The sequence below is a fragment of the Aphelocoma coerulescens genome, chromosome 5, assembly GCF_041296385.1.
Source record: "Aphelocoma coerulescens isolate FSJ_1873_10779 chromosome 5, UR_Acoe_1.0, whole genome shotgun sequence".
NCBI lineage: Eukaryota > Metazoa > Chordata > Aves > Passeriformes > Corvidae > Aphelocoma > Aphelocoma coerulescens.
The window spans coordinates 52,409,128-52,425,010 of record NC_091019.1 but is presented as its reverse complement, the minus strand read 5'-3'; the positions used below and the strand labels follow the sequence as shown (position 1 = coordinate 52,425,010).

At 37.5% G+C, this 15,883-nt stretch overlaps 1 protein-coding gene across 8 annotated transcripts in view; it reads right to left on the bottom strand.

Moving 5' to 3' along the window:
- UNC79 (unc-79 homolog, NALCN channel complex subunit) overlaps positions 1-15,883 on the bottom strand; it is a 136,611-nt gene that overhangs the window by 38,429 nt on the left and 82,299 nt on the right. For all 8 annotated transcript variants that reach the window (XR_011151457.1, XM_069018144.1, XM_069018138.1 and 5 more), the window contains 5 exons: positions 12,704-12,808; positions 8,850-8,927; positions 6,262-6,351; positions 2,697-2,872; positions 940-1,126 (listed from right to left, as the gene is read on the bottom strand). Coding sequence is in view for 7 of the 8 variants with exons in the window: in XM_069018144.1 (XP_068874245.1) it covers positions 940-1,126; positions 2,697-2,872; positions 6,262-6,351; positions 8,850-8,927; positions 12,704-12,808 (636 nt within the window). In the remaining variant the exon portion in view is untranslated. The remainder of the gene's footprint in view (positions 1-939; positions 1,127-2,696; positions 2,873-6,261; positions 6,352-8,849; positions 8,928-12,703; positions 12,809-15,883) is intronic.

Sequence of the window (15,883 nt, the reverse complement as noted above, 5' to 3'; positions counted from 1 at the left end):
AAGGACAGTTATCATACAAAATACATGATCTTACTACATCTGTTCTGTTAATCTGTCATCCATTTCTGCTTTGCTGGGATTGCTCATAGTCACAAGGAAATGGTCAAGGAACGAGAATTCATTTTGCATACTCGTGCATGGTTCTTTGCTAATCCTTGTTATATACCACAGTGTCTGAGCCTCCAGAACTGCTGGGCATTAACTACTTCATGACAAGAAAGATGCTTCTGGTCAGAGATGTTTTCTCAGTTTGCAAGTGCAAGAGGGATTCGTGCTCTGTGGCAGTATGACTGCACCAAACATTGCAATGGTTGCTTGGTAACTGAAAAGAAGTATTTGAAAGAGCAAAAAAAGGCCAAAGAAATGAATGGGAAGCACCAGTGTCCTGGTTGGGTGAAGGGAAAGAAAGGAGGATTTTACGTATAAGATAAATGTGTGATCATTCTGCTTCTGTCACTAATAAAACCCTAGTTGGTGTCAAAGACTGCTGCTATATTTGTGTTAAACTACTGTCACAAATGTCTTATAATCTGTAATAACTCTTCTGGTCCTTAAAAAAAAAGTTGTGCTTGAATAATCACTGTTTGTAATTATTTTGATCATAAAATTATTTACATGCTATACAATCCAAATATACAACTAGAATAAATAACTTTCTGAAAGATTTGCTACAGAGACTGTCATTGCTAAAGGTTCAATTTGGAACTCAATTTTTCTTCCCTCACTCCTGTGTTCAGACATTTTGAAATACCCGAACCTCATTAACTGTACTGATTTCATCAGTTTTCTATGCATTTAAGAAAAACTGTACAGAGATTTCTTTCTCTAGGCCCTGGATTTTATTAAGGTTTTACCCCTCCTTTTTTTCTTACTAAAAATAAATGTTTGCAATAAGGCCAGTACATAACACATCTCTACTTAAAACACATAATCCCTTACCTTTGATTGCTCTGGAAACCCAATCAGAATAACAATAAGGTGGTCAGCAATTTGTGAACCTGCATCCAGTGGAATAGGCATGCAAGATGATGGAGAATTTGGACAGACAACATTGTGTGTCAGAGACCCCAGAAGTAGCCAGGACAGCAAACGAATGTGTGAGACACATTCTATGAACTCTTTGGGCCTGTCAAGAAAGAGCAGATTTTACAATGATACTAAGTTTTCTGGCTTTCCCCAAAATATGGAGTCTCCTTATGCACATTAGGCAGATGCAGTCTCAGTGTGCTGGAGACACAGATCATTGGTGCAGCTTTGGGAAGATTCCAACCACACAGAACTTAGTGGCCTTGGCGTACCATATACAAGTCCAATAGAACATATTTGGTGGGTCTAAGAAACAGTCTCTATAAAAGGTTAAAGCATTCACAGCTTCATTGCTTCCATATACAATGATTTTTTTACACAGATATCATCAGATGGGAAGGACTGCCCAAGTGGAAACACTCCTCTCAGCTCCCCTGGACACCACTCAGCAGCCTTACCTCCACTGTGTTCCACTTCTCCATTGATAAAGCAGAGTTAATTTCTGTGTTCTCGAGCCTCTCTTTGCACACTTAGATTGTGTTTTTGAGGGCAGGGACTATGCTTTGTTGTGACACTTAAGTATTTGTCCACCATCTACTGCAATGTCTAATTGCAAAGCAGTGTGCTTATATAATCTGAAAAGGAAGAGCCCTTTACTGGTGACATCTTGTCTGTCCCTTTTCCGCTTCCAAGCTCTGAGTAAGTACTCATTTGAATTCAGAGGCACAGGAAAAAAGTAATTTTTTTTCCATCAATAAATCACTATTTACTAGGCTACTCTCACTGCTGGTTCTAGTTTCTAATTTGACATCATTGTCAAAGACTCATATTACACAAGAGGCATGCCACTAATTTTTGATTTTTAATAAACTCTGTCAAAATGTTATTCCTCAAGTCCCTATAGGGTCTTAAAGTAATTCATTACCTTCAATTCAGAGCATGTGTTCCCTTTTTAACATGTAAGAAACTAAAGTGCAAGGAGATAAGCACTCCGTATTTCCAAAAGCAGATATGCTGCACATAAATGCATATGCAGATGTATCTAAAAGACTGGAGCCTAAGCAGCATAGTGCCCAAAATCCTGGATAGGCAGTCTGGGATGAAGCTGAGGCAAGAATACAGGTTTGTTGAAACATAGTCCAATTGCCTACACTCAAAACATCTCATTTGTTGTCACTGTAACACAAGGGATTTCTCACAGTGAAAAGGGACAGAAAACATGTCTTGAGCAGGATTTCTCTCATCTAACTTTATCATCACATCAGTAGGCCTACACTTAAAGCTCTCACTCATTTGTGCTCCATAATTTCAAAGGCCATTTCCCATTGTATTGTCTACAATTCACAGAATATTTTCTGTAATTCTAGGACTGATCAAGTCCCTCTGTGCTTTTCACTGTCTGTATCTAGACCAAGAATCAAGTTAATTTCCAGTGTTACTCCAGTCAAGCCCCTGGAGTTACCTCCACTGTCCCTTTGGCATGTACTTTAAATATTACATTGACAAATTCCTCAGTTAAGGATCCCGGAACTGCTGAGCAGCTGTTTCAATGTCCCACTGCCACCATTCCCTACTGTGGGTCTTATCTATGGAATCTGGCAATAAAAACATAATTTTTTGATGATTTCTAACTCATTTTAGTACTCCTTTTTGTGGAAAAGCATTCTCACCCTTGTTGCATTGCTGAAGGAGGATGGTAAAGCCAAGGCAAATATCGGATCACAGCTTTGTTGTCCCTGTGGTTTCCCCGGGTGATTTCCATGGCAGCAATCTGAGCTAAACCAACTTTCAGATGTCCACCAAATGTGTCTTCATGCAGTGGCTGAGAACAAGTCTTCATGTGACTCTGCAAGGCAAAGATCTGATTTCCTACCCAAAAAGAGTATTTTGCTTGAACTAAGTTCTTCCAAAAAACAGCATATTCTATTTCACTCCCCTTCAATTCCTTCTCAGGATCTCTAACTGTGTCTAAAAAACAAAACTGAGAAATAGATTTTAAAAAATTCTCCTGTCCCTATATTAGTAACACCTGTATGATGCAGCTGTTTCCTCACCCACAATTTCAAGAGGCCGGACAAAATATAAATTGGGCAAAATGTACAGGCAGCTTTTGTATCAGCAAACTCAACAGCTCATAAATACAAATTAATGCTTGCACGTCAGAGAGAGCTTAGGTGAAAACAAAAGAATCTAACCATTTAACAAGATAGCATCTGGGCAGGAAATGCCTTCCATGTGCAATACTCCATTTACACGTTCAGAAAGAAGCTCTCACTTATTCACCTGCACTATATTGCACTATTCCATTACAAATGCCTTTAAGCTCTGGTGATAAAAAGGTTCAAACCTCTTACCAACAAAGACACAAATATTTATGCCTGTAAATATAATTAATTATCCTGCTTTGCCAGCTTTGAGGGACGTTTCATTGGTGCTTCTTGAGATACTTCTGCATTTTTATTAAGCTAACTTTGCATTACCTTCTGGTATTAGGCTACAACAGAACACAGGCTGACTGCAGTTGCTCGCTTAAAAGGAGAGCCATATGCTTCACACAAGAAAATCAGGTCATCAGTTATTCAATTATTATAACAGGATAAAAATCAGTGAACCAATAGTATTTCTGTAACAGATAAATATCTGACCTCAGAAACTTACACTCTCAAATTGCACTTACTTAAAGTCTCTTTCAAGAGAAAAAACCCCAATGTACCAGCATGAATATCTAATGACTTTGTTATATAGACAAGTAAAAAGGATAGACAGTTTTGCAGGTAAATACATTATAAACCTTCAAAAATGGTGGAATTTTCTAAATAAAATCCTGCCAAACTTTACCAATTAAAATGTTATCCCAAAGAGAAAAAAAAAATCATAATAAACTGAACAGAAACAGTACACTGAAATGTGATTATCTTGAGAATTAACATTTATACCTTTTTTATAATGCAGTGGTTGCTAACACACAGGACTGAAAATAATTAGCCTCTTTCACAGACATTATTATTGGACACTCAAAAGATGACATTAGGTATAGATACACAACTTTAACTATTTCTGTTCACTGAATTCCTAGAGAGAGCAGAAAGTTCCAAATTTGGAAACCAACATTAAGCTTCTGCTGTTGGGATTGTTACTGGTCATATAAATCATATAGCATTCTTTTCTAGATATCGACCCCACATGCTGTTGATAATACACACTTTTCATAAGAAATCGTACAACTGGATGAACTTAGGACTCATTTTCTAGTGAGTAACACCGCTGTAAATAAAACCCAAGCAATGTAAGGAAATATAGTAAATGAGCTTGCAATTTGAATATAAATGCTGTGAACTTGTTTGAAGTTCTGACTATTTGTAAACTTAGAAATACTTACAAATATTTTCTCAAATATGTTGAAGCCGCAGAGTAAGTGTTAAATAATTTCTGGTTAAATAAAAACTGCCTTTGAATTTTGTAAGACAGAAAAGTTTATTCTTTACAATACATAAAATTATGGTCATATTTGAATCTCCTATTATGCTAATTTTGTCCTCAGATTCCTGTATTACATGGCTAAATCAAAACAACATGAAATTTCTGACTTAGTTTTAAATGGGGCAGATGACTTATTTGGGAAGCTCCTTGTCGAATTTCAAAACATGAAAGTGAAAAAATGGGCAAAATTTTAGCTCATGTTCTACCTATATCAATTCATAAAATTTTTTAAAATAAATAGTCCCACTGAGCATAAGAAGTATTCATCTTATCAGACTTCAGCTCGGTAAGAACAACTCTAAAAATCAGACTACAGCTCAAGGGAGATGGGCAGAAGGAAAAAAAGTCCAAATGACAGAAAGTTTTCTAAAGAAACATTTTACACAGGAGTGAGGATACCTGCAAGTACTTATAAACAAATTTTCCCCATTCCTGGTTTCAGATAAGTTCATTTTTTTTTCCTGTGGAACTAGCAAACCAGATGTATCTCTTGCCTCATTTATGATTCATTTCTCTACCTATTCTGAAAGCAGTTCTGAACTTTAAGAGAAATGGATGAATAACTTAAGAGGATAGAGTGGGAAGGCAATCCAATTCAACTTAAACTGATTAAATACTTTGTGCTTTGAAGTAAATTTCTACTCCAGCATAACAGGCTACTTCCCTTAGACTATTTTTTTAAATTCAAAGAAATTCATGGCCAGGAGGGTGAGAACCTAAGAAAAGGGATATTTTATCCAGTAAAATACAGTTACAGTGAGATGCAAGATACAAGTTTCAGTTTAGCTGGGATTCTTCTTCTTTTTGTGGTAAGTATTATTAACCTGCAATAAGGTGTCCCCTCTGGGGCAAAGGTGGGGTGGAGGAGCCAGGGGGACTGTGAACAAGTGAGTGTGTGAGAAACTAGTGGGGTAAAAATTCTCATTTCATTGCTTCATAAATAAAATTCAGAGCAGCACTGTTACTTAGGCTATTTATTTTTCAAAACATCATAGAGAATTTCCATTCTGTAGGAAATTTAATAGGAATATGAAGCAGGAATTCTAGGTTTTGATCAGCTAATGATTACTAGGATCTTTTCATGAAATGCATTCCTAAATAAAGTATTTTATGTTGACAGAAGTATTTTCCTATCACTACTCTTAACAATTTGTCATCCAACTAATATAAAGAAACCAAAATGCAGTTTGGACTACAGAGGTAAGAGCTATTTGGTTTTTCCCCACCTCAACAGAATATAACCTGACAATAAAAACAACAGCATCCATTAGAAAAAGGACACCCCCCTTTTTTAGGCCAACTACTGCATTTTAATTACCTCTGAACTTCCAATTAATTTAAGTGTCTGTGTATATAAGAGACACAGGTTTCCCACACAAAAGTGTACTTACCTGTAGAGGCAAGGAGTTTTATGCTTCCCTGGGTTATATTAAACACGACTACTTCTCACAGTGACTTTGGTATGACATTTGCTTATGATCAACATTTCAGAAACACCAAGCCCACATTTTTATTGTGTGCTGATGATATTTGAATCAGCCTCCATTTCAACACCACATAAGCTACTTTTTACTGCTGCCACAGAAGTCTCTAATCTATAACAGTATTAACAATTTTTTAAAAGAGAAAGGAAAAAAAACCTGTCAGTCATCCTCAAACACTTCCTACCGTGTCTCCCTGGCAGGTTCCTTACAGAAAACATATTTTTGTTAAAAAAAGTCATATACTTTAGATCAATGTATGACCAGAACCAACCTTCAATTTGGTTAAGGTATGCATATCTGCAATGAAATCCAGCACTTCCCCAACATACTGCCTCATGCATTCCATTGCTGCTGTTCCACACTAAAACATAAAAGAAATAAGTTTAAGTACCAGGTTTTGCTTCACCAGAATACAATTGGTCTGTCTCAAGTTCTTTATTTTACTTTTTAGTTAGAATAATTAGGAATAGGTATTCTTTGATGTTCTTCTTCTCACTGTATTATGTCCTCTTATCTGATTATAGCATAAGATAGCCCAGCTGCTGTAGCTTCTTCATGCATCATAAAATACTCTTATCTGTCACAGCAATAAAAGATTAACTGATGAAACTTTCAAGAATATTCTTGTCATGTCATCCTGAAATTTACAGCAGTCCAGAATCAAAGTCTTAAAAACTCAGTGAGAATTGAACAACTCCGTTTTTCAAGCAGCTGAGCATTTCTGCAATTTGAACCAATCAGTTACAATCAAAGAAAACAAAATTCAGTCACAGGCATAGATGCCCTTATATTCACATTAATCACGATGGAAAAACAGTTTAAATAGCTGGCTTTAGGTATTTTATGTGTAAACATCACTAAAATGAACGTCACCAAAATGTATTATGTTTTTTCCTTTTTGCAAAAACTAATGAATATTTCTTGTATATTCCTGAAGAAAAAACATTCAAAATACAGCATCATAATGGCACTTAAGCTATTAAGGGCTCCAGTTAGATCATAAAGGTATAAGCTTATTAAGAAGCCACCTGTGCCAGAGCAAAAACAACCTCAAAGGGAAAACAAAAGGACTCAATGTGGTGCTGTGCTGTATTGCACAGTACCAATTTTTATAATCCTTTTCCTAGAACAGTCACAAATGTGAATCTGGCCCTCAGCAGATGTGCCTGAGGTGCATAAAGCAGTCAACAGAACAAAGCTGTCAGATTAAATAAGGGCTTTGAACAGATCACAGAACCCTGCGGGGAAGCTTTCCGAAGGTGATACAACTGACCCACTAGGTATCACATAAACCTCTGCTTATATGTTAATAGTCTGAGGTGAAGATAATGCTAGCTGAATTCAAGGGGACCTATGGATGTCTCATTCTTAGGAGCCAAGTAAAAGAAATGCTTAACTTTTGAGGCTAAATGATCATACTATTAAATTAGATATCTTTTTGAAGTCACCAAAATCTACTTTATCCCAAGTCCTAGGCTCAGGGCAAAACATTGCAGTAAAGTTTACAGAAGAAAACTGCTGTTCTTTGACCTCTTTTTAATTACCTGCACTTTGAAGCATAGAAGCTGATTATCCTGAGTATACAAATGAACTAGATATAGTTTTGTTCACAAAATTATTAAGCTGCAGTTGAGTTTTAGGCTGAAATTTGAAGCATTCTATATTTAAATATATTCTAGCATTCTATATTTAAAAAACTGACCTGGGCACTCCCCATTTTTGTATGTTAGTATCAGTCTACACAGTGTTGAACTATGCCACCTTCTGGATTTTCAAATGTTGCTCCTGTCAGTTCTCATGACGGAATAAAAAACAGTAAAATATGGTCATTGGGAACCCTGTCAGTATATCCTCCATCCAGTTTATGTGCACTAAGGATTCAACCTGGCTTCTAGAATATTGAATAACAGAATTATGAAAGATGCTACACTCCAGTCTCTGAAAATAAATGCTCAGTTGCACAAGACTTCTCTCCAACCACCTATTCTGTTTCATGCAGTCAGTAGGCAGCCTAATTTTCTGTGATTTCTTCTGAAATGATCATGTTCCTATCACACCTTGTAACACCAGTGTTAGTCTGTCTATTTAAAGCAAGTATAAATTAAAATATCCTGTTGGGAGGAAAGGTATTATTAAAGATTGGCATTTTAAAAATCACGCACTTCAGAAGATACATGGGAAAGATCCTATTAAGTCATCCCTAAAGCTGAGACACACATAAGGAAACAAGTTTTCCTCACTCAGCCTGTGAGGCAAACCTTGGCTAACCCTCTTCCATCTGCTTGGGTACTCAGTCACAAGTCAAGACCTCCCATTGTGCTACTTCCTCCCATATTCACCAGGTGCATATTCAGTGCCCAGGCAATTAGGAGTATTTGTAATTCAGCTACACTCATCAGCAGGATATAAATGAATGACTTATATACATTACCAGAGAAATACCATTAACTCCCTTCTTTAATCAGATAATCTTTTGTGAGAATGGAGGCAATGGCTTGTAGCTTTCCATTCTGGATTTACCACACCATCCTGGTACCATTTTTGATGCATTCAGCTGGTCTGTTCCCCACTGAGAATTGCAGCTCTCGATTTTTTTTTTTGAGCCCAGGCTCCACTGAAGTCAATTACATGACTAAAGGTTATCAGTGAAAGCAAGGGAAGCAACATCAAATTCAGAACTTTTCCACCGTTAATAGAAAGGATGAGGCATCTCAACCTCCAGCGTGTAATATATCTTGCCAACCAGAGGAGAAATAAAAGGAAAGAACATTAAAATGAAGCAAAGAAAGCTGAATAAGATGTATTTTTTAAAAAATCAGAACAACAGAACTAAGAAATGGACTTTGGTCCATTACTTACTCCAGGCATTGAGGCAATCATCTGTTTATGTAAGATTGTTGACTCAGCTAGTTTTGTTCCAGCATCTGCACAAACAAACTAAGAAGAAATTAAAGACAAGTTATTTTTTAATTATTTTTTGAGGAACCTGAAGACACTAATAATTTATTCATTACTTCATTAAAAATCAGTTCAGATCTCTTCTTGCTTTTATTCATGGTAATTTGCCTTCAGAGATCTCTTTCTTTATAAACAACCTACTTAACTCACCATTATAAATGAGATAATTTTAATGAAAAAAAATCTGACTTTAATGTGCTTAATTAACACATATGCTGTGCAGGAGCAATTTGAAGAATACTGTGTAACAAATCGGATTTCTTTATGAAAAAAATATATATATTTGCTATTTCTTCCATATATCAAATGTTCCTCTTTCATTATAGAGTAAACCATGACAGAGAATGGTAAGGCAGGATGCCATATTCTTCACTGTGACATTATAACACGTTCACTCAAGTTCTACAATTATGCATTTGATGAAGAGCTTTGAAGCTGACAACATACTAGTATGGTGTGGTATAACTTCTGCACAATACAGGCCACAATACTACATAAACAAGCTGTTTCTGAGAGAGGGTCAGTGTCATTTTATCACAGTAGAATCTCTCTCACTGCTTTTCTTATGCTTTTATTTTACCTTTTTCCTTGTTTCTTTTTATTTCCAAATCCCTTGACCTAAAATCTCCAGAGTCCACATCACTCATACATTAAACTTGCCAATACCATTATTTAATCATTATAAACTTCAATAATGCATTGGACACCCTGCAGATGATTTGCTTGTTCCCACAACTTCTTGTCCTAACATTGTATTTGTACTTGAGCAATTTTTGTCCATAGTGATGCAATGTAACTTTCTAAGAAGGAGCAGACAGAAAATAACTGTCAGCTAAGGTCTAAGCATTAATCTTCCTTCTTATTAAAAATTAATTGATACCATGGTACTTTCACAAACTGAGACAGATATTGACTACCATATTTTATTGTTGTCTAATGCATATATATGTTAGCAGTACTCTCAGTGACTGACTGCACTTCATGAAAGTATTTCAAAATATCCTTTACAGCCCTAGAATTCACTCTTACATTTCCACAAGCTTTACAACAAAACAGATCAGGTACACTGAATCTTAGAACCTGACTGAACAAGCAAATTCTAAGGAGACATCAGTATAATTTGAAGTCAATGGAAATCCTGAAGATGTGTGCTGATGAAATGTGAGCAGAGAAAAGTACTGGGAAACAAAATGCTGTGTGAAGAAGCAGTTCCTATGGAAACCCATGGAACAGCAGCATGTACATGATGGCTTTCATTTGCTAGGACAAATCAAGGAGACAGTCTTTCAGTACCCTTTATCATCTAGGACACCTATGCAAAGATTGGAGTGATCTGGTTAAAATTCTCATTCTTTGTAAACTGGGATAAAGTTAATGCTCATCTTAGTCTTATGTCACCAGTGACACTGATGGCAATATGTAATCTGGATAAAGGTGGGTGTCAAATGTACCTTTCTAGGAACTCCTTTGTTAGTCAGCCCACAACTGATCTATCATTAAATTAAAGTGCTCCTAGCTCCTTTGTTATCTGGAACATTTTGACAGAATCTCTGTATTCTGTGTGCAGTGTCTGTATAGAATCTTGCATACAGGCTAATATGTCCATGGAGACATGACTGTTGGAAATTAAAACCACTTCCGTTTGGTGCTGTGTTAACTCTGCCATGGCTTTATTCATTCAAAAGCATACAACCTGAATTAATATTGTAGTGGCTTTGTGTAGTAAAGAGGTGAACCAATTCCTTCATTCTGTTAATGGCACCAGAGAAAATTTAAAAAATAAGATACATATGCTACTGGTAGATTTCTTAAATTACAGTGGTGCTGAAGATGGGCTTAGTGGTTACTATGGTACTGCAATTCCAGAGGCTGTTGAAGGATTCAGACCACATACTACTGAGAGCTGCCAATTTGCACAGTCAATGGGAGAAGTTGTCATCATGCCTCCAGTAGGCATCTACGGCAGATGGTCTGAATACAACCCCTATTCTCCACCACTGACTGCATAGAAACAGAAGCTGGCTGCTTTGGATTGCAGGAAATATGAATCACTTCATCAGCTTCTGAAAGAGAGACATCATAAAAGACATTTATATCCACATTAGATGCTGTTGTGTAAGGTATGAATACATCCCAAAGTGAATACAGCATATGGGAACAGTGCTAGGAGGAAAACCCAGACAATTATCATTTTATCTTTATGAGATATAGGTAATGTAAGAGAGAGTTTTGCTTACTGGGTCTCTCAGGCAATTGACCCAATATGAAGAACAAGTGTTAATCAGTTAAATCCCACTGCCAAAACTGACATGGCCTGTTTGCATTCTCAAATGAGAAATTCAGGCATGACTAGACTAGAGGATTGTCATGCGTTGGGGTAGCCACAGGACTGAACTACAGGACTAATGCAGAATAATTGCTTTATTCTGTAATACAGGAAAAGTCAGTTCAAGTCAACAAAAACCAATGCACATGGTTTCAAGGTGCATCACTGCAGCCATAAGACAGAAAGAGGTTGGTGGTTGTTATTTGATGGTAGTGACTGGGACTGAAAAAAAGATGTTTGGGTTTAATAATAATTAGAAAAAAAAAAAAGGCAAACTTGTGCTTTTTAACTTAAAATGGATTTTAAAAAATAACACTTTACCATCAAAAGAAAAAAACTCATGTGTTATTCTTCCCTTCCCAACTTCTCTCCCTAACACTGATGGCATAATAATTGTTTTCAGAGTTATCCTAACTTCTATATAATTTTATTAGTCAGTATTATTTCTCTGTCAACTGGCAATGACTTACTTACTATGAGCAATGTACCAGTACTCAAAAGAAAATGAGTCCATAGTAAGCTATATGAAGCTTTGACCCATAATGGGATGGGAAAGAATGAATGGAGCTGTGATGCTGGAAGCATTATGACGGATTTATGTAATAAACACCTCACCTGAATCTTATGGAGTGCTGTTATGCTGGTCCCCTATAATTTTAAGTCTGTAAATTTAAGTTCCTAACATATCATTGTTAGCTCATTGTAAACAATGAGAGCCCACTACCTGTGATTACATTTGATGGACTTCAAGAACTTGTTTTCATGGGACAGGCTTGTGGTGCCAAACTGTGTCACACTTGCCTTCTTGGAGGCAGTAGTTTTCACAAGTCTGTATCTTATTTCCTCATATTTTCCAATGAAAAAGCTAGCTTGACTCCACAGAATGAAAGCAGCAGAAATATTGTCAATGTATTCTTTACTGGAAAACTACAGGTTAAAAGAAAATGGCCTTCAGGAACTGCAGACAAGCTTACTGCCAGAAACTGAGTTGTGGCCCATGATCAGCTAGCACCCCCTCCCACACAAACTGGTGACAGGGTTTGAGGCTAGGATATGAAGACAAGGCAGCACCTGGGGCAGCTGCCCCATCAGGACATGGTATAAAACTCAATGGACTCAACCCTTATGGGCCCCTTCCAACTCAAGATATATTCTGTGATCTTCAATCCATCAGCAATGATGCACAGGTCATTATCATTATGAGAAATTTGGATTCCAACTTTAGTTTCTTAAATTTTAATGTAGGAGCCTAAATGTATGCACCAATGCATACAAATGCAATTGGATTTGGATTCAAAAAGTTCTTGTTTCGCCAACATTGCTGGTACTTTCTGTAACCATGCTGGACTTAGTTCTTCTGCCTCTGCCCCACTCCTGAAGTTGGGCCAAGATAGGACCAGTATGAGAATTACATCAGAATCTCCTGTACCTGCACCAACAGCAGCAGATTCATGTCTGGTAAGGGCGACTTTAACTTGAGGGCTTGCAGTAACTCCAATATAACACAGCGCGTCAAGTAGAATTTGTCCCTTTCCTACAACAAAAAATACAGAATTGTCAATGTCCTGAAATTCACTGACAGCCACTACTAAACCATAAAGATACATTTTATCTAAGTTTAAGAACAACAAAGTTACAAAAGTGTACTGGTTTCTGCTGTCTTAAGAAAAAGACATCACCACTCATCATTTATATAATTCTACAGACTTAACTGAACAGACATCAATGAAGGTGATTTTCCTTTTATGTTTTATTGTTGGGAAATAGAATTATTGGGATCAATAAAAGAACTGTGCAAGCAATAGGCCTGGAAGCTTAAGGCTTGTGTGTGAGAAAAACTTTCCATGGGAAGGTCCCTGTGTGAAGAATAACAAGCAGGGCCGGGAACAAAGAGAGTTTTGAAATGGCACAGCTGTACTATCCGGGAATGAACGAGGGAGATAGGCACTGAATTCTTTTAATCATAACAAGACTATGGAAGCTTGCCAATGTAAGTCCAATTATGTAGAAATAGAAATGTGTTTTGATAAGCTTTAAGCCACTTAGGAGTTAACAAGCTGGTATACTATATAAGTGCCTTTGGACTGCTAATAAATGGAGTTTGCTCTTATCAACCATATTGGTCGGACTGTTTCCTCTCCCCCCGCCGGGGGCCCGGGCTCCTCGTCTTGCTAAGCTTCTAACATTTTATCAGAAATTATATCCAAGATTTAATATTTCACACATGAGATACAGATGGATTTTATAAAATAGTTATAAAGTCCAGGCATGCAAACATAGTTTTTATTAAGTAGTCCCATACAAAGAGAAAAGGGGAAAGCAGTAAGAAATGACACAGGAGAACAAAACTGGTGTGGTATTTAGCATTATTCTTTCGCTGAACCTGCCAAAAACAGTCTACCTTTCACCATATTCTTTTTCTGTTGTTTTCTCCCTTTAGAAAATGAGTGCCTGCACTACAGCTGCCTGGACCATCTATTTCCACTCATTAGACTGGCAGTACTTTTCCACTTCCACAATAAAAACAGTCTTGGCTACAGCTGCTACAACAGAAACACTTTAAAACATAGGGGGAAATCAGCCAGTGGAGATTAGCACACAGAAGCCTAAGAATAGAGTTGTAGGGCTGAGTCAGCAAGGAGGTACAAGAGATAAGACAGGCTTGTTATACATCTTACTTTGTCATTCTCTGACTTTAGACAATAAGATAAAAACATAGAACCTGCTACTGACCACAGCAACTCAAGAATTTTGATCAGCAAGAGCACCATGCTCTATTTCAGACAACCACTAGAGATGAAATAAATTGTCTAATAAGAAGAGCATATCTAAAGTGTGTTTAAGATCTAAAACCTAGTATCCTCCATCTTGTAAATCTCACACATTTGCCTGTTCACTTAAGTTAAATGTATGAAAATTTTTACTCAGTCAGGGCCTCAGTTTCTCCACAAAAATCTGTAAAATGTGACCATTTGTCTCTTCCTCAGAGAAGTTTTATGAGGTTAGTGAGAGACAACTTGAAGGCCACCTCCAGCTGCATACAGGAGAAGATGAATAGCTGGAAGTGAGAATGACCTTTGGTTGCAGCAGACCAAGCAGTCGCCAGGGTTCCTCTTAAGAGGACTGAGGTCACCACACCACCTCTGTGGCACTCTGTCAAACAATGCGTGCAGCAGCAGTGCGTGTCTGCCACAGCACCCATATAGCTTTGAAAGAAAACAGATTTTAAATATCAGGCCTTGATCTGGGAGAAGGTGCCAAAACAACCGAATGGTACGTCTTTCACGGATGTTATATGCCAGCCTGTGAATCAAGAGACCATACTTCAGGTTCCTAGTCTCCCCTTCAATTACATGGAGTGTGCAGACAGATAACATATTCAGATGATGGAACGGGTCCCAAACTGCAGTCCTTGTCCTTGTCTGACTACATTGCTGCAGTCTAGGCAGCTAAACTCGCAGGAAGCTAACACTCCAAAATCAGCTTGAGGGGACAAATATTCAAAAGTCACACATTCCACACGCATGAGTGGTGCTCTGATAAAAATTACACAATATAATAATATCCAGGAGAGGTCAGATGAGAACAAATATCTTCAGTAACTTATCTCCAACAAGGCCATAAGCAGAAGCAAAAGGAAGAATAAGAACAAGGCAAGCATGTGTAATTTTACCAACTATTTTCAGCTCAGGGAACTTCTGAGCTCAGCATGGTTTCTGTATAATTCATGACTCTCAATATATTTCTCTTCCATGTAACTGTCCATTGACCTCTGGGACTCATGTCAACCTTTAGCACAAATGGTACTTGGTAAGGAGTCACAAACTGTTGAAGAATCACTTCCCTTTACGTGCTTTGATTAGTTCCTACAAACTTAGTATGTTCTTTCCACTGGGAAGGAATGAATTACCCATCCCTGTCTGGATCACTTGTGACCTTGCAGACCTCTCTCACATTCTCACCAGTTGTTGAACTTTCAGATTGAGGAGCTCTGACTTAGTTGCTCTGTATGTGGAACTCACCTAACTATTTGATCATTCTTGAGACCATTACCTGAACTTTCTCTGATACTACAACATTCTGAGTGGGAATGGAGAACCAGAACAGTGCACAACACTCAAAGCGTAAAAAGATCCTGATTACTTGTTAGAATTCCCCAGGAAGAGTGCCCCTTCCCACCATCATATGCCTTCCCAGACTTGAGACACAGACACTATGCAGTGCCACACTCAAGTCAGCTGACAATTACACCCCCCCAAAGAGTGGACAGAAGTTCTGATCAGTAACCCAGTACAGTAGTCTACACACACTGAAAAAAGAAGGAAGACGTAATTCTTTCAAAAGCATTCAACTATTTTACATACCAACATCTATGCTATACAGGATATTGGGCCACAATAAATTGCTTTGCCAGAACACTGGAAAGGAGGCATAGGCTTCATGAACCCCAGCTTTTCTTGGCTTTAGGGATAATACAGCAGTTAACTACCTCTTTCTCAAAGAAGTCTCCTATCTCACAGTCTAAACTCTTAATGTTTGTTAAGCACATGCAATGCAGAGAGATCGAGCAAAATCAGGCAAAATGTTCTTTTGACATCTGACTTCTTGC